The following is an 18178-nucleotide window of genomic DNA, read 5'->3' on the forward strand; positions in this document are numbered from 1 at the left end:
GCCTTGGGGCCACGAGGGGTAAGGAGCAGGGGGCAAGGCCCTCCTCCTGCCCTGCCCTGAACGCTACCCAGCTGAGGGCCTCTAGTGTAATTCCATCCCAGACCTGGGGGACAAAATCTGGCAGGCTGGCTATGCCAGGAAGGCCCAGCCCCCCTTTGCTGTGACTGCCTTTGAGCGGGCCCCTCCCCTGCCCCTGGCTGGAAGAGCCTGTGGAGGCGCCTCCCAGCCAGCTCCTACCTTCTTTAAAAACTAGCAATGGGAGGCCAGGGGTGCCCAGGGGACTGTGCCCTAGAAAACCAGACCACTCTGAGCCCTTGCCTGGATGGTAACTTCCCAGCAGTTTTCAGCAGCAGGTGGTTCAGGAGAGCTCAGTCCATCTTCTGGTCCTAGAGAGCTGCAGGCCGTGGCTGGAGTGGCCAGGCTGCACCCTGGTCACCAGCCTTTCGCTGGCCTGCCCCGGGAACTACCTTCTCTTGCGTGTGCAGGTCTCTAAGCGGCCTAGCTCTTCATAGGACTGGTAGAAAATGTCGAACTCCCTGGCGCCCCAGCCCCTCCAGACAGCCAGGCACCACTCTGTGTTCTCATTTTCAAAGCCACACACCACCGTATCCTTTGCCACCACAGCTGCATCCACCAGCACCCTGCAGAGAGAGAGAGAGGCTCTGTGTGAATCTTCAGGGCTGGCCTGGCCAGGGCCTCCCTGAGCCACATAGGGGTGGGGTTGCACATGGAAGGGGCATACCTACAGCCCTGCTTTCTGCTTATAATAAAACGAGTAACTGTAAGTATAGGTAATAGTGTCCCTGAATACTGTAAGCTGTTAAAGGGGAATTAACTAACCCACAGGGGCAATGAGCCAGTAGGGGCTAGCAGGACAGAGTCGTGTTGATAGTTTGCTTCACCCTCCCTGTGGTCAGCCTGCCTGCTCAAAATAGGCTGAGGGAGTCACTTCATGTTAATGAGGACATGTGTAAGGCCTCTGAAGCCACCAATGAGGGCATTCTCTGTGACCAAGTGCCCAGAAAACACTACCACGTCTTGAACACCTGCTGGCAAAAGGCCATGACGAATGTTGCTTTAACTCACTCTCCTACCACTGGGTTCTGTGTCATTCTTCTCCCACTCTAAGCTTCTGTATGCTTAGGAAATACAGGACAACATATTAAGCAGACAAACCTGCTACCAAAAAACCATCATCTATTCACATTTTTTTGAGGTTGTGGATTTTGTGAATGATATGTGTACACCACTGCTGGGCCCCAGCTCCCCTCAGCCTCCCTGACCTTGGTGGCACTGCTGTGGGGGCCCTGAGGCCCACATCCTACTAAGCCCACTGAACTCTTATGTCTGCCCCTGCTCCTTTGCCCATGTCCATGTGCCCTGCCTGGTGCCTTACACATCACTGCGTAAGCACTGCCCAGTAGCAGAGCCTGGCTTTCCAACTCTGGCTCCCTTGTGCTTCCACATGGTATAACAAGCCAAACCAAATCAAACATGTTGCAGTCAAATTGATTCTGACTCATGGAGACCCATGTTACAGAGTAGAACTGCTCTATAGGGTTTCCTTGGCTGTAATCTTTACAGAAACAGATTGTTAGGCCTTCTTCTGATTGAGTTCAAACCTTTCAGTCAGTAGTCAAACACAATACCAGGGACCACCCAAGGACCTTTACATGGTGGACACTTGCTAGCTATTAGCTGAAGACATGAAGCTGGTGAGCCCAAGCCATAGCTTCCTTTTGGCCGGTGGGCCACCTGGCCTCCCCCAGTGTTGGGGGATGAATAGAAAAAACAATAGGTGACAATTCAGGGACACTAATGACAGGCAGGGTGAGCTCAAAAAACCTGGGCTCTGCAAAGCATTTGCTGCCAGATGCCCACATGTGGCCAAGGACTACATCAGTCCCAGGCTACCATCTACAAACTCAGTTGAGCTCAGAAGCAAACTTGATTTTGCTTCTATAAGCCCTCCCTCCATCCAGTGACCCCCTTAGAAAGCTGCTTGCTGCCACATAAGGGAGCATGGTCTTGCTCTGAGGGAAATGGTCACATGGGATTTCTCCACCCACTTCTTGTTTTGGCTGAAATAAAAACCAAATGGTATGCCCACAGACACAATGATAATACATGCTATGAAGAAACAGACTGAAGATCATGCACACAAATACATACATACACACATATACACACACACACAGTAACACACGTTTGCATTGACAGGCTTTTCACGAAGAAGACTTATTGCATATGGCCCAGCAGGCAGGGGGTGTAGGGTAAACACTGCTGCCCGAGGCCATCCATCACACTGCCTCATATATTGCCCCAGCCATGTATGTGTGTCCTGGACAGGCTGTCCTGGCCCTGTGCAGCCCTTGCAGTGCAGTCTGGCACCTTTCCTGGTAGAATCCTCCAGCAGATAGGGAGGGAGCTGGGGCTAAGCCCCAGGCCTGGGGATGGCATGGTGGGTGGTGGTGTCGTACAGACTGAGCCTACCTGGTGCTCTCTGGGCACCTTGGGAAGGGCTCCTCTGTTTGGGAAGAGGGATAGTGAATTACCTGGATTCCCATTTCAATTGAAGTTAAACTGGTCCTGGAGACACACTCCAGGTAGGGTGCCTGGTCCAATGTCCACTGAGCACCACAGAAACAGGCAGCTATAACTGATGGCTTATGCTTGGACTTAACTGGTATTTGCTGAGCTCTTAGTAGCTAGCCAGCTAAACACATCTCACTTCTTCTTTGCCTTAGGGCCAAGCTGGTGGATGGGGACATTTACTTGTGGGAATGAGAAGGGCATAAAGGTCAATCTGTATTGAAATGGAGGGGGAGCTCTAGATTCCTGATGCCTCAGGCTTACCCGTAAGGAGTCAGTTCTCGGGCCTTTAACACAGCAATGACTCGTCCCTGCTGGGCGCCTGACTCTTTCTCCAGGCCAATGATGATAACATCTCCACCACGCCTAAGAAACCAAAACCGAAAATGGGAAGCATTTGTGCATGGCTGGACTCCCTGGAGGAAATTGATCTGGCATGCAGAAAAGCATGTAACAAATGTGCCGTCTCTGCTCATGGATAAAGTTACCATGAGGGCATAGAAGCCAAGGCTGGGAAGAACTTTCCCAGTAGGAAATTTAATCACAAGCGGCTGTGGCTCTTGTTTTGTTGGGAGATGAGCGATAGTGCTTATTATAAAATTTGCTCAAGAGATAGCTCCAGATTCCAAAAGGGGGAAAAAAAATCTTTGTAGAAGAAAGTTGTTTTATGGATCTTACTGCTACCTTTAAAGAAGGCTTCCTACTTGCCATCAAGTTGACTGACTACTGGCGACCCCACATGTGTCAGAGTAGAACTGTGCTCCATAGGGTTTTCAATGGCTGAGTTTTCGGAAGGAGATAGCCAGATTTTTCTTCTGAGGTATCTCTGGGTAGGCTCAAACTGCTAACCTTTCAGTTAGAAGCTGAGCACTTAGCTGTATGCACCTCCCAGGAGCTCCAAAGAAGCCCTAGGGTCTCTTACTTTGCACACTGCTCAGTGTGGCCTCTGCAAGTGTGTCAAGTTGGGCAAATTACCTGGGGACCCAAATGAGGTCTTTCACGGCAAGGATCTTCACGGCTTGCAGGTGCTGGCTGAAGGTGTCCCCATCCATGGGGCTCAGGTCCTGCTCAGACCGGTCCCAGCAAGCTCCAGGCTCATGTAGCCTATCTGAGTCCTCACAGTCAGTGGAAAACGGCATGCTGGAAGAGCTTACTGGGGAGCTGGGGAGGCTGGCAGGGGATTGGGCAGGCTGGTGGAGTGGGGAGGAGGAGCAGGAGGACATGGAGCAGTAGTCAGTCAGTGAGTCCTGGTGGGCCAGAATCTGTGTGCCAAGCTCCTTGCTGTACATAATGCTCACATCTGCTAGGCCATCCCCCTTGGGCTTCTGCAGGCCAGCTGCAGGGCTACCTGGGGGCTCTGGGCCTGCTAGGCATACTGGGAATTTGTCCCTCAGGGGGTTGGGGTCTCCACAGAAGTACCGGGCACACAGCTGGTAGGTGGCTGAGTGGTACATGACCAAGGAGTTGGCCTTGTCATCCAAGCACCAAACGACCTCCTCGCCCTTGCACTCAGAGCTGCATGTGATGGAGGTAACCACCGAGGGGGCTGAGTAGGGCTCCAGGCGCTGGCAGATCTCCAGGGAAGAGCAGTCAATGATCAGCAGACCCGGCCCATTGCTGTACCAGACCTCAGAGCCACTGTTGACCACCTCCATGGCCCTCACAGGGTAGGGATTCTGCCTCATGTCTTCATCCGGGATGTTGAACTTGGACCTGTTGGCTGTGTGGGAGCACAGGTAGGAGCAGTTATCATCTGGGGTACCCCGTGTCACAGGAAACACAGCCACGAGCCCATCTGCCAGGCCTGCCAACACCAGGTAGGAGTTCTGTGGGAAGAGGACAGGGAAATGGATTATTTCACATACTCTAGGGCAGAAGCAAGGTGGTTTTTTTTTTTTTTTTTTTTTAAGTATCATGATTTGGGTGAAATTTTACAGAACAAATTTACTTTCCATACAGCAGTTCACATACACTTTGTCTCAAGACATTGACTGCAATTTACCAGAATGCAACAGCTTCTTTATCACTTCCTCCCCATAGTTACCTCTTCCCTGTGTCCTTCCCTCCATGCACTCCTGCCCTCTGAGCTGTCTCCCTATGCATACACAGCCCTTCTATTCACCCATGATTGTTCTCTCCAAGGAGTGTTTCTACCTAATGTAAATGTTCAGCTCATATGCCTGTCTTTTGTTTGGTTGCAAGCCACAGGAGTGGGTTCAATTCCAGACCTGAAGGGCAGCTAGGGGCCCTAGTCTCAGTAGTTCCATCAGGCTCTATCAGACCAGCAAACCTAGTCCCTTTTTTTTCTTTTTCCCCAAATGATTTTGAGTTTTGTTCCACATTGTTCTCCCACTCTATCCAGGATCTCCTACACAGATCCCCCTCTGAGTGGTTGACAGTGGTAGCTGGGAACCATCTAGTTCTTCTGGTCTCATAGTTGTATAGGCAGAGAATCGCATGTTGTACCAGTTGAGAAGCAAGGTGGTTTAGAGATGTAGCTGTATGTACCCTAGGTGTCTCGCTCTCCACCAACATACCTCACGCAAGGACCTTTTATGTTTTTAACCACTTCTTGGTATTTTCCTTTTTCATATATAATTATCCATTATAAACCTTTATTAAATACCCATTTTCCCCTTCCCCTGCTAACCACTAATGAACTTTGGTTGCTATGCTTTTGCCTATTCTAGATATTTCATGTAAGTGAGTCATACAGTATTTGCCCTTTCATTTAGCAAAATGTTTTCAAGTTTCATCCATGTTGCAGCATATATCGGAATTTCATTTCTCTTCATGGCTGAATAATATTTCATTGCATGCATGTGGTGTTTTGTCTATCCAACCATCTGTTGATGGACATTTGGGTCATTTCCACCTTCTGACCATTGTGAATGATTTTTATTGGGTGCCATTGAATTGGTTCCAACTCATAGCGACCCTGTGTACAACAGAATGGAACATGACTGGTCCTGCCCCATCCTCATAGTCACTGCTATGTTTGAGCCCACTGTTGCAGCCACTGTGTCAATCCATCTCATTATCCTTTATTTCTCTTTATCCCTGACCCTCTACTTTAACAAGCATGATGTCCTTCTCCAGAGACTTGTCCCTCCAAATAACATGACCAAACTATGAGAGACAATGTTTCACCATCCTTGCTTCTAAGGAGCATTCTCGATGTACTTCTTCCAAGATAGACATGTTTTTTCTTCGGGTAGTCCATGGTATATTCAATATTCCTCACTAAAGCCAAAGGCATCAATTCTTCTTTGGTCTTCCTTATTCACTGTCCAGTTTTTGCATGCATATGAGGTGACTGAAAATTCCATGGCTTGGGTCAGGCACACCTTGGTCCTCAAAGTGATATCTTTGCTTTTTAACACATTAAAGTGGGCTTTTGCAGCAGCTTTGCCCAACAGAATATATCATTTGATTTCTTGACTGCTGCTTCTATGGGACTGTGAGTGCTGCAGTGAACACTGGAGTACAAATATCTGTTTGAGTTTCTGATTTCAGTTATTTTGGGTATATACCTAGGAGTGGAATTGCTGAGTCATATGGTTTGCTTTACTTTTTGAAGAACTGCCACATTGTTTTCCACAGCAGCTGTACCATGTTACAGCCCCACCAGCAATGCACAAGTGCTACAGTTTTTTCATGTCCTTGCCAGAATGGCAAGCCTCATGTTAAGGTCAGGTGTTACTTATGGGAGGTTCTGGACTTGCTCCCCAACAAGGTGCAGAAGACCCAGAGGAATAGAACTCTGCCTTCCTGCTAGGAGCAGGAAAAGCCCATGCCACAGAAGACCTTAGCCCCAGCCCCCAGAGAGGGTTTATGTGTCACCAGGCCCCAAAGCCACCTTTGCTCAGGCCAGGCTGGCTTCCTAGCTTTGCAAACACCAGGGAGTTGCCTTCTACTCAAAGGACCCAAGCCTGTCATCCACTCATGAGGGATCTTCTCCAGAGGCAGGATGCTTCTGTCTACTGTTTCCTGTCTGTGGCTCCATGACAGCAAGGGTTGTGTTGGCATATTTGAGGAATCTAATCCTAAGGAGCTCTGGTGGCATAGTGCTTAAGGCATTTGACTGCTAACTGGAAGGTTGGCAGTTCAAACCTACCAGCCACTCTGCAGAAGGAAGACTGGGCAATCTACTTCCATAAAGATTTACTGCCTTGGAAACCCAAAGGGGTCTCAGAATCAACTGAGTGATTCAGTGAGTTTGGTTTGTTGTGGTTGTTGTTTGCCGTCGAGTCGGCCCCGACTCATAGCGACCCCTCCTTGGGTTTCCGAGGTATTATCACTACGGAAGTAGGATTGCCCAACCTTCCTCGGTGATACTACCGTAGTGATACTAGTAGTGATACCGTAGTGATACTACCTCAGAAACCCAAGGAGGGGTCGCTATGAGTCGGGGCCGACTCGACGGCAAACAACAACAACAACAACAACCAAAACAAACCAAACTCACTGAATCACTCAGTTGATTCTGAGAGACCCCCTTTGGGTTTCCAAGGCAGTAAATCTTTATGGAAGTAGATTGCCCAGTCTTCCTTCTGCAGAGTGGCTGGTAGGTTTGAACCGCCAACCTTCCAGTTAGCAGTCAAATGCCTTAAGCACTATGCCACCAGAGCTCCTTAGGAATCTTCCTCGTGGCTAAAAGCCCACCTGTGATATTTTGGGCCTAAACACAGGCAATTACAAAGGCTTTGCCTGGCAGGACTTGGGGGGAAGCTGCCCTTCGACACCAGTGCTAACTCTGAAAGGAGTTGCTGTCAAAGACTCTAGGCTCCCCAGTCATGCACATGTCTGTATACCATCCCAGCCACTTCCAAACAGGAACTTCTTATGAGAGCCTTTGGCTGAGATCTTCCTCAGGCACCTTTGCTGAGACTTCCTTATGAGGGAGGAAGAAATGCTGGGGACACCTTTCCTCACTCTGACTCATACTCAATACTTTTCCTCCTCTGGCCTTCTGCCCTTTTCTTCCCCATTGTCTCTCAATCCATAAAGCTATAGAAAATCTTTTGTTCAGGGTTCCCATATCTACACTTCTCCACATGACCGTCACCTGACACTATTCCATGGAGAAAATAGAACAGGAGGGAGTCAGGGTTTTCTTTGGGTTAGCTTCTTGCTTATACTTTCACAGTCAGTGAGTAAAGACTTGACTGTTACTTTTCACTGTTGTCTCCATCAACTACTTTGATAACTGGCAGCTCAGTTCACTTAGCCTTAGCTCTCAACTGTGCCTGCCACTGTTTCCTCAGCATTTGCCTGGCACAAGGAAGGACTAGCTCTCATGAACCTCTATGACCTAGGACTCCACACCATTTTCAACATCCAGTAGACAGAACACGTTTGCTGACTTGATTCATGAAGGAATTACATCCACCTCCTAACAGACACATGCATAGGCACTTCTAGCCCTGTGCCCATGTTCCCAGCTTATTGCATCAGCTCTGAAATGCCTGTTGACCAGCTGACATTGATGAGGCCCTTGGGTCTCCCCCACCACCATGAAGTGTGAGCTCTCTCCAGCCATCAGAGGTCATGGGCAGAGGCTGAGGAAGCAGGGACAATGTTGAGTGCCCAGCCCCATCTCAAGGACTCTCTGAGCATCCATGCAGAGTGTGGCTTTGCAGCTTAGTGGCCAAGTCATGAGGGGTGTAGGGGGCAGGGGAGAGTTCCCCAAGAGCAGAGCTGGAGCCAGGATGTGAGCAGGGAGCCAGGCCTTGTGCCAGCAAGGGTGAGCGACAGAAAGCCTCCTTGTTGGGAGCTTGAGAGGTGGGACTGTCCAGGGTAACAGTGTGCCCCAGCCTCCAGCTCAACAAACCCTAAGAAGGTTTTTGAAATCTGTCGTTGAGATTTCAGGGAAAGAAAGCAGCCAAGGAAAACAGGAGCATAGTCTCTACTGGGGTCCCCAGCTCTGGGCCCTGGCCGTGTGTGAACGTGCGCATGTAAGCATGCCGCGGGCGGGATGGCCAAGCAGCAGGCCCTGTGCAGGTAGGCCCACACAGAGCCGGCTTTATCCCTTCTGGCACGGGGAGGAGGTGCCCTGGCCTAAGTTCGGCGGCAATGGCCTTAAACACCACCTTGTGTGTGTTCTCCTGTGCGCGGGTGCAGACAGTGTCCCGAGCCGCCCACCTTGCCCGTAGGCAAGACAGAAACCACTCTAAGGCTAACTTCATAAGCTTCTTCTTTTTCTTTCTTTCTTCTCTTTTTTTTTTAAGAAATGAAACTGGAGAAGGGTGGAGAGGAGTATATATACTTCGCTACTGTCGAGAAGCAATAATAAGGCTAACATTTACAAGTGCCAGCCCTGGGCAGGCACCAGGCTAAGGATCTTGTGTGTGTGAGGGCTCGGGACCTTTCTCACAATCCCTTGTTATCCCTATTTTACAGATGGAAAGACTGGAATTGGATGATAGTAATCAGCACATTTTAACAAAGCAACACCATATTCCTTTAAATGGAGTTCTCAGAGTCAATGAACATTCATTCATTCACCCTCCTTGAGCATTTAGGCACAGGATGTGCAAGCTGCAAATGAATAGAGTATGAGCAGGGGTTGTGGAGTTGTGGCACAAGGGAAAGTACCCTCTGGCAGATGGTCTAGGTTCCTGTAGTTGATCTCAGAACAAAGTGGAGGTAGTCTGGGGCAGGGGTGTACGTGGTGGTGGGAAGGGCTGAGGGTCCAGTACAGAATGTGGGTGTGGTGTGTGGAGGGGGCAAGGTGCCCGCTGAGTGGAGCCTGGTGACTCAGAGAGGCCTTGAGTCCAATTACAAGGCTATGGAACTGGCCAGGCCCTGGGCTAGGGCAGGACCGCTGGGCATTACCCTGTAAGAGCAGTCAAAGCTGAGAGATAGAGGGGAGTGTGCACGGACACATAGGACAAAGAGATGGGTTTGGGATTGGCAGTGAGCACTCAGAGAGGCAGAGCTGATGGGGAAGGAGGCCCTCAACTGATGGGGCAGGAAGTGGGCCTGCTGGGACCTGGTGATGATCTGGGCACGGGGAGAGGTGGACCTGGGCAGGCAGGGAAGGTGTTCAATGTGGCCTGATATCAGAGGGCACCTGCTTGTTTGCCCCTGGCTCTCCAGAGGAAAGCTGGTTCATCAGAACCAGGGTCATGGCGTTTGCACGTGGAAAGCAAGCTTTTCATGGAAGCCACGAATTGTAAGGGTCACGTTAGGTTTGCTGTGACTCTTCCCTTCTAAGGCAGACTTTGACTTGGGCGTGGAGGTCCAATAGCATATGGCTCAACTGTCTCCTCTCCCTGCCTCCCCTCACAGCAGCAGGCTGGTTCCACCCAAACCGGATCTCCACTTCCCCACTTCCCCAACCTCACCTTTTTTATAATAGGCACTGCCAGGAAACAGGTGACGATGGCTGGAGTGTCCAGAGCCCTCTGGGGTGTGTTTAAAGGACACATGCCTTTGAGGCTGTATATGTAGATCTTCTGGTCCTGTAGAGGGGTAAGCACAGTCATGAACTTGGATTTGGAAACACTTAAAAATGCCTAGAGAAATTTCCGGGTGCACTTGGTCTTGGGGATCTCCTTTGGGCCTTAAAAAGTAACATGGATTGAGGCTTTCTAAGATCATTTTTTAAGAGCATTTCTGTGCTTAGAGAATTTGAAAAATACTGAGTCAGTCTATAGAAGACAATTAAAAGACCACTACTGGGATTTGAAGGAGCTCTGGTAGCATAGTGCCTAAGGCATTTGACTGCTAACCAGAAGGCTGGCAGTTCAAACCCACCAGCCACTTCTTGGATGGAAGATTGGGCAATCTACTTCTATAGTGATACCACCTCAGAAGCCCAAGGAGGGGTCACTATGAGTTGGATCTGACGCTACGAAAGTGAGTTTGGTTTGGTTTTCATTGGGATTTGTGGGGAATATCCTTTCCATAGTTTCCTGGGGCATTTGTGTGTGTATGCATTACACACAAAAGTAGGATCACATTATAGTGCTGCTTCTCACTCTTCTTTTCACATCACAGTACACAGTAAGCAGAGCCCTACATCCCTACCCATATCATGATACAGTGGTGCTTCAGCTTCCTACCTGGCTGTTACTCAGATGTACCCTCATCAGCCTAATCTCCTCTTGTTAGATGTTTAGTCTGTTACCAAGTTCCACTGCTACATATACATGTTTGTCTCTCTGTGTGCCTTGGTTATTAGAATCCACTCTTAAGACAAAGGACCAAGGATCAAGTGGTGTGTATATGTTTGAGATTTTAGAGACATGCTTGAACAATAGTTCCAAACTGCCATCCAGAAAGGTTGCACCGCTCATACTCCACTAGCCCTTTTGAGTATTTGGCTCCCTGCATTCCTCTTTGGATTGCTCAGGAGACAGCTCATGAAGGCATGAGACCTTCAGAGTAGGGTGGAGTTGCTGCATGTAGACTTAGCAGTGCTGTTACAAACCAAATCACTTCACTAACTTATTGATTGGGCGTCTTTGCTAGAACCTTTGCTGAGATTCTACCCCTGATAATTATCATCACTGAACCCTGGCCACCTTCCATTCATTTCAGAGCAGTGACTAGCAGGTGGAGGGTGCGTTGGGGGTGGTGGTGTGTGCGCTAAAATTTTATTCACTGTTTATCTGAAATTCAAATTTACCTGGGTACCCTGTATTTTTATTTGCCAAATCTGGCCACCCCAGGACCAGCTCTCCAGTGATGCAGCCCCATGGAGGCCTCACAGACATTACCTCGGTTGCTGTCCATAGGGAGCTCTGGACCTTGAGCTGGCAGCTCAGCCTCATCCCCACGCAGTTCATCCTTTGCACTTCCAGAAGGCCCTTCTCTGTGTTCACTACTGTGTAGTTCCTACAGTTGGCAACAGTTGTGTGTCAGTTCACGGTGGCCTGGAACAGCTTCACAGAAGGACATCAGGCCTCATCTACACCTGGAACTCAGGCTACTTGGAGCATCTTGGCCATGCTCTGAGAGAATCAGGGACAGTGGGTTCTGCTCACATGGTATGCCTGGGCAGTTCAGGCAGAGAAAGGTAATTCCCAAAGGGAAGAAAGAATCTTTTCTTTCTATGACCTTGGAGGTTTCAGAAAGTTGCCTCCACTCCTCTTGCCTGTGGCCATAGCCTGTCCCACCCACTTTGACCCATCCCAGGCATGTGGTGAGCCCCTCACCAGAAGATAAAGCCAAGGCTAAAGACAAGGTGGGTGAATTTTAGAGTAGACAGGGTAGGGGCCTCAAAACATGTTCCCCAACACAGGTGCTCTGTGAGCTAACAAGAAGCTGCTGTGTACCAAAAGCCAGTGTTGCTGCTCCCCACTTATTGTACTTATTGCTCAGTGCCCACGGTACAGAAGAGGAAACGCTTTGAAACAGGGTAAGAGGGTAAGAGGTTTCCTCTAAATCACACCATGTTTTTCTGCAGTCTGAGAGTTAAGTTTGTAGACAGTAATTCTCGGTTTTAGTTTTCTCCAGACATCAAATTTTGAAAACTTTTGCCATTATTGACTGATATTTGTATCTATCTTTGCAGATGACAGAAATGATTAAAAAAAAAAAAAAAAAACACAGCAAGCAAATCCTTCTTTCATAGTTATATTTTCAGTCCTTTACCTATGCATTAAAAAAATAAAATTAGGCTGTTATAAATAGCTTTGAAATTGACTGTGAATATCACTTATGCTTCTTGCTTGAATATGTGACAATTTATAACCTAAGAAATAATGTTGTTAGCTGCCATGGAGTTGGCCTCCAACTGCTGGCAACCTTGTGCCTAACAGAATGAAACACAGCCCTGTCCTGTGTCATCCTCATGCTGGACCATTGTGACCTATAGGGTTTTTGCTGACTGACTTTTAGAAGTGGAGCAAAACACCTTTCTTCCTAGTCCATCTTAGTCTGGAAGCTCCACTGAAACCTGCTTGCTTCATAGCAACACGAAAGACACTATTGACAGGTAGGTGGTACTGCATTTGAGGTGCATTAGCCAGGAACTGAATCCACTTCTCCTGCAAGGAAGGTGAGGATTCTACCACTGAATCACCAACAACTTTTAAATTTACTTTGAACAACTAAAAAAATATAGGGAGACACAAGAATTTTGGCATATTTGTATCCTGTTTATCTGTTCTTCTTCCCTTTTCTCCCTTCCCCTTTCCTTTAATTCATGGATAAATCTTAAATACCCCTTCATGCTCACCCCACAGTCACCCTATACTTCAAGTTCTGGGCAGAATCACCACTGTGAACTTGCTCCTTCTTCATGCTGGTGGTGACTTTTTAAAACGCTCATACTTCCCAGAAAAAGGTCTCTCCCTTCCCTTGCAGATGAGCTTTCTCTGCCCTGAGCAGGGCTATCTTAGATCTCCTGTGTGTGTGAGTCTGTAAGACTGAAAAGCTAAAGCATCAGCAGGGGTGGACCACCACAGACATCCCCACGGTCAAAACTGAATCACATGCCTGGGTATTTCCTTAGGAAAGATTCTTACAAGTAGAATTACTGGGTCAAAGAATATCAGCATCTTTAAGGCACTTGATTAAAAAAACAAATAAGCAAACGAAATAGTTGTCATTGATGTGAGTTGAACTCATGGGGACCTCATGTGTGTCAGAGCAGAACTGTGCTCCATAGGACTTTTAGAAGTAGATCACCAGGCCTTTCTTCTGAAGTGCCTCTGGGGGGACTTGTACCTCTAGTCCTTTACTTAGCAGTAGCTGACTGGTTAGCAGTGCCTGACTCCCAGGGACTCAATACTCAGTACTGAAAAACTTTTTCAGACACATGTGCAAATGTGCACATTCACCAGCAGGGTGTGATGCACTCTCAGCAATATGGTAACTTAAAAAAAGAAAAGAAAATCCTTGCCAATATGATAGGCAAAACAATGGCATCTTGTAGGCTGAATTCATATTTCTTTGATTACTAGTGAGTCTGAATGTTAACAATATGTTTATTGTCCTCTGTTTACCTTCTTCAAAGATACTCATGGTCCTTGCCTATTTAACTATTGAGATTATTGTATTTTATTCATTAATTTGTTAAGCATCCTTTAAATAAAAAGATTATAACTTCCTGGAGCAGGACAAGAAGGAATGTGTGGTAAATTGTCTCTAGGAACAATTTATTGCCTCCTTTGCCATGAGACCAGAAGAATTGAATGGTGCCCAGCTACCATTACTGAACATTTTGATCAAAGATTCTATAGAAGAAATCTGATCCAAAGGGGGAAATTGCATAACAGAATATGAAATTCTCATGGCATTCAGACTTTCTAGAGCCACGGAGGGTGGCTGAACCCCTGAAACCATTGCTCTGAGATAATATTTAAACCTTAAGCCAAAAATATCCCCTGAAATATTAAAATCAAACAGTAGTTTAGCTTACCTAGTAAAGAATGTCTGCCTTGAGCATTCTGTTCTTTTAAGATCTATCTATATGGGATCAAATTAACAATAGTAACTCTAAAGATTAGATAGGAAACTCAGGGAGCAGTGAGTGTATGTTAATGGGGGAGGAACAATTTAGAAAAAGAGGGTGAAGATGGTTGTATAATTTGTAGACCGTAATCAATGTTACTGTACATGTAGAAATTGTTGAATTGGTACATGTTACACTATGTATATTCTCAACAAGAAGAAACAAAATGAAATATTTTTAAAAAGTCCATATTACAGCAGACATCAAACAATATGGATAAGAGGAATCTTCTAGATATTGGCCTACCAATTTGAGTTTATGCTTTTCAGCATTTTTTTTTTTTTTTTTGGCTTTACTTCACATTACAAAATGTACTGTACTTTGTATTAGTTTCTATGGACTCAGGTGACAGTTCTGACTTGAAATAAACTTTCTGTCATATTAAAAAAAGGTAGTAACTTTTATTTTTCTGTATTTGTTTAAAGTACTTTCCATAGAATGTTAAGATGGAGAACTTAGGAGACTGTATTCAGTTTTATTTTTGTATACACTGGTGGGCATCTTGATTTTGTTTTACATGTACTATAATTATGCTGTTTATTTGTAAAAGCAGTATATTTTTATGGTAAAAAATATGACCATTTTTCTTGGTATCCTGAGACTAGGGTGTTCCACCCAAAGCATTGTGAGCTTTGGATGCTCTTCCCTGAAGGAATCTGAAAACTATTGACTTGCCATTTGAGTTGGAGGGCCCAGGTCTGGAAAATTGGCCCCTGACTCTCTCTCTCTCTTCATCTTTTTAAAGTAGAGAATGGTACAGCACAATTCACGTACACATCACCTAGCTTCAGTAATTCTATCACCTTGTAGTCAATTTGGTTTCATTGATACCTCACCCATTTACCCTCTCCCCAGATTATTGTGAAGCAAATCCCTAAGTCATCATTTCATCTGTAATGTATTGGCCAGCACTGAAGACTTCCATCCAGTATGGTGGCTTTTGGTGATTTCAGTGTCTTTAATGCTGTTTTTCTAAATGCTTGGCCTCTTGGTCCCCTGACCCCTTTCTTTCCTCAATTAGTTTGTTTCCACTCTCTATCATCCATCCCCTCTCAAGACTGCACCCCATAGCTGTTGCTGTTAGGTTCTACTGAGTCACCTCCAACTCATAGTGACCCTATTTACAACAGAATGAAACACTGCCTGGTCCTCTGCCAGCCTCACAATTTCTGCTACATCAGAGCTCATCATTGCAGCCATAATGTCAATCCATCTTGTTGAGGGCCTTCCCCTTTTTTGCTGACTCTCTATTTTACTAAGCATGATATGCTTTTCCAGGGAATGATTCCTTGTGATTAGCATGATATTCTGAATCCAAGGAATGACAATATGACCAAAGTAAGTGAGATGAAGTCTGGCCATTCTCGCTTTCAGGGAGCATTCCAGCTGCATTTCTTCCAGACAGATTTGTTAGTTCTTTTAGCAGTCCATGGAACTTTCAGTATTCCTCGCCAAAACCACAACTCAAAAGAATCAACTCTTCTTCAGTCTTCCTTACTCACTGTCCATATGAGGTAGTTGAAAATACTATGGCTTGGGTTAGGCACACCTTAGTCTTCAAAGAGAAATCTTTGCTCTTCAACACTTTAAAAAGGTGTTTTGCAGCAGATTTGCCCAGTGTAATACGTCGTATGATGTCTCGACTGCTGTTTCCACTGGTGTTGATTGTGGAACCAAGCAATATGAAATCTTTGACTTCAATCTTTTCTCCATTTATTGTGATGCTATCCACTAGTGAGGATTTTTGTTTTCTTTAGGTTGAGCTGTAATCCATACTACAGATTGTAGTCTTTAGTCTTCTTCAGTTAGTGCTTCAAGTCTTCACTAATAACCACCCCTCTACAAACTCAGAGTCAAGCATTTTACTATCTGACCACCACCTCCTATTTTTTTTTTCCTGCTTACTCCTTCTAGTACCATAGCTCTCAACATTTTTTTCTTACTTCACCAAGACCTAGATCCTTTGATACTTTCAATTCCTTCGAACTCACTTTTTGTGCCTCATGTAAACTCCATTGCCCATCTCTATATTCCCTTGAAAACATCCTTGACTCCTGTATCCCTTTCCCCTTCCTGGCAAAACCCAACTCTGTTTAAAACAATACCACTGACTATCTCACAATCTGGGGCAATAGAACATGGTTGGAGTAAAACACATAACCAAGTTGATTGGTCTCCTGAAAAATGCATGACCTTTGGTGGGAAAATGGAAAAGCAGTCAATGGCACAGTATTTCAACTCCTACCTGAGCTGCCTCATCAGAAGTCTTGGGCCTGAAACTTTTCCCAATAGTGGAATTGAGTCTCTCTTCTTCTCAGTTAACTGTGGCACAAGAGGAGTGCATGCAGACACTAACCCTGCAACAGCTGCAGAGAGTGACCTGCTGGCTGTGGGGGACTCTCATCTGCTACTGAAGCTGATCTTATTCTGTCTCTTCTTTATGTGAGTAAAGTATTTTTCCATCCAATGTCTCTGTGTGAGTCAAGCTTTTGTTGGTGACCCTCAACCCTGGTTTGACATTTTGGTGGGTTGACCACCTCTGACTTCACATGGGTCCTCAGGGCTGCCCTGCAACCACCCTTTACTTCCCCTTGCCTTGATGCCCATCTCACACCTTCTCTTTTTTTTCAAATACTTGGTACTACTCCCCTATTTGTTCATTCTTCCTGGCAACTCATTGAGAAAAAAAGATGAAATTAGAAGGGAATACCCATAAACTCTTATTTAGGGGTGAACTTCCCACTTTGTACTGGATCCCTTTCCCCTCTCAGCTCCTCAGGGACATCATTCCAGTAACTGTCCCCTCTCCTCCCACATCATCAATCACTTACCTCTATAATCAAGCTATAAGTAGCTCTCAAATCCCCTTTGACCCCACAGGTGCCTGACAAGAGCACCCATTTTTCTGCTTCTCTTAATTGCAGAACTTTGTAAGAGCTGTATATCCACATGTATCCTCTAACCCTAATCTCTCTTGCATGGCCTCCAATCAGGTTTCCAACCCCCATCCACTGAAATACCTCTCATTATAATTGTTGACTCTGTGTTACCAAATTCCATGGCCACTTCCCACTGAAGTATTTCAACAAGCAGAGTGCTAGGAGCCTTGGAGATTACCTGGACTCCTCTTTTCCATCCCAGAACACCACAGTGTACTCCTGGCCCTGGGACGAGAAGAAAGACGTCTGCTTCCCACAGGGTAGCATGTACATGAAGGCTGCGAAGGTTGGGTCCTTCATCTGGCTCACCACGGACAGGGCCAGAGGTCGCTGAGGAAAGAAAGTCCACCAGGACATGAGCAAAGGTCACTTACAATCTAATCAGTGCTGATTCTGCCCATGAAATTAGCTCTATTGAACAGGGGGGAATAAGTAAATTGCTCATTCAGGACTGGATCAAAACAAGAGCCTGAAGTGACTTCAGATGCCAGAAACAAGTGCTCTTAGCTCCCAGGCCATCATCAGCCATGGCAACTGGAAATCAGCTGATCATCTTAGTCCAAACCCCAAATCCTCCAACACCCATGCCCAAGGACGCACCATTTGTAAAGAATTTTCCTCAACCTTATTTATTCTCAATACATTAAAACAGCACTGTCTAATTTGATAATGAACTTTAACCTTGAAACTACTGGCTTAAAACAAAACAAAACAAAACAAAACATAAACTAGCTTTTAAAACTACCATATAACCCCTGCATCTCATGAGCAACCCCCTTCCCCCCACCACAACCATTAATTTAAAAAGACACACTTCTCTCTGCTCTTGCATGGGGACTCTATTACTATAAAAGTAATGGATGTATTTTTGACTGCTAACTAGAAGGCTGGTGGTTCAAACCCACCAGCCACTCCTCAGAAGGAAGATTGGACAATCTACTTCTGTAATGATACTGCCTCAGAAACTCAAGAAGGGTCGCTATGAATCAGATCCGACTCGATGGCAGTGAGTTTGGATTTTTTTTGAATGAGGTACACAGAAGTTGGGGAGTAGAAGAAACTTCATTTTTCCTGAGAGTGGCATACACATAAGAAAATGAGACTGGCTACTTTAGGAGCAGCAAATAATCTGTTTCTAGAAGAGAGAAGCACAGATAGGTCCTCATAATTGTTCCAGACC

At 46.2% G+C, this 18178-nt stretch overlaps 1 protein-coding gene across 1 annotated transcript in view; it reads right to left on the reverse strand.

The window, feature by feature from the left end:
• Window positions 1-463: 463 nt before the first annotated feature.
• The window catches only part of LRRK1 (leucine rich repeat kinase 1), a 359564-nt gene continuing 341849 nt past the window's right edge, over window positions 464-18178 (reverse strand). Inside the window, exons 28-33 of the mRNA XM_007959936.1 lie at window positions 17177-17328; window positions 11319-11436; window positions 9942-10058; window positions 3568-4418; window positions 2857-2958; window positions 464-641 (exon numbers count right to left, since the gene is read on the reverse strand). Of these exons, the coding sequence (XP_007958127.1) occupies window positions 464-641; window positions 2857-2958; window positions 3568-4418; window positions 9942-10058; window positions 11319-11436; window positions 17177-17328 (1518 nt within the window). The remainder of the gene's footprint in view (window positions 642-2856; window positions 2959-3567; window positions 4419-9941; window positions 10059-11318; window positions 11437-17176; window positions 17329-18178) is intronic.

This window comes from Orycteropus afer, unplaced genomic scaffold (genome assembly GCF_000298275.1).
Source record: "Orycteropus afer afer isolate SDZICR_OR568_19922 unplaced genomic scaffold, OryAfe1.0 scaffold00019, whole genome shotgun sequence".
NCBI lineage: Eukaryota > Metazoa > Chordata > Mammalia > Tubulidentata > Orycteropodidae > Orycteropus > Orycteropus afer.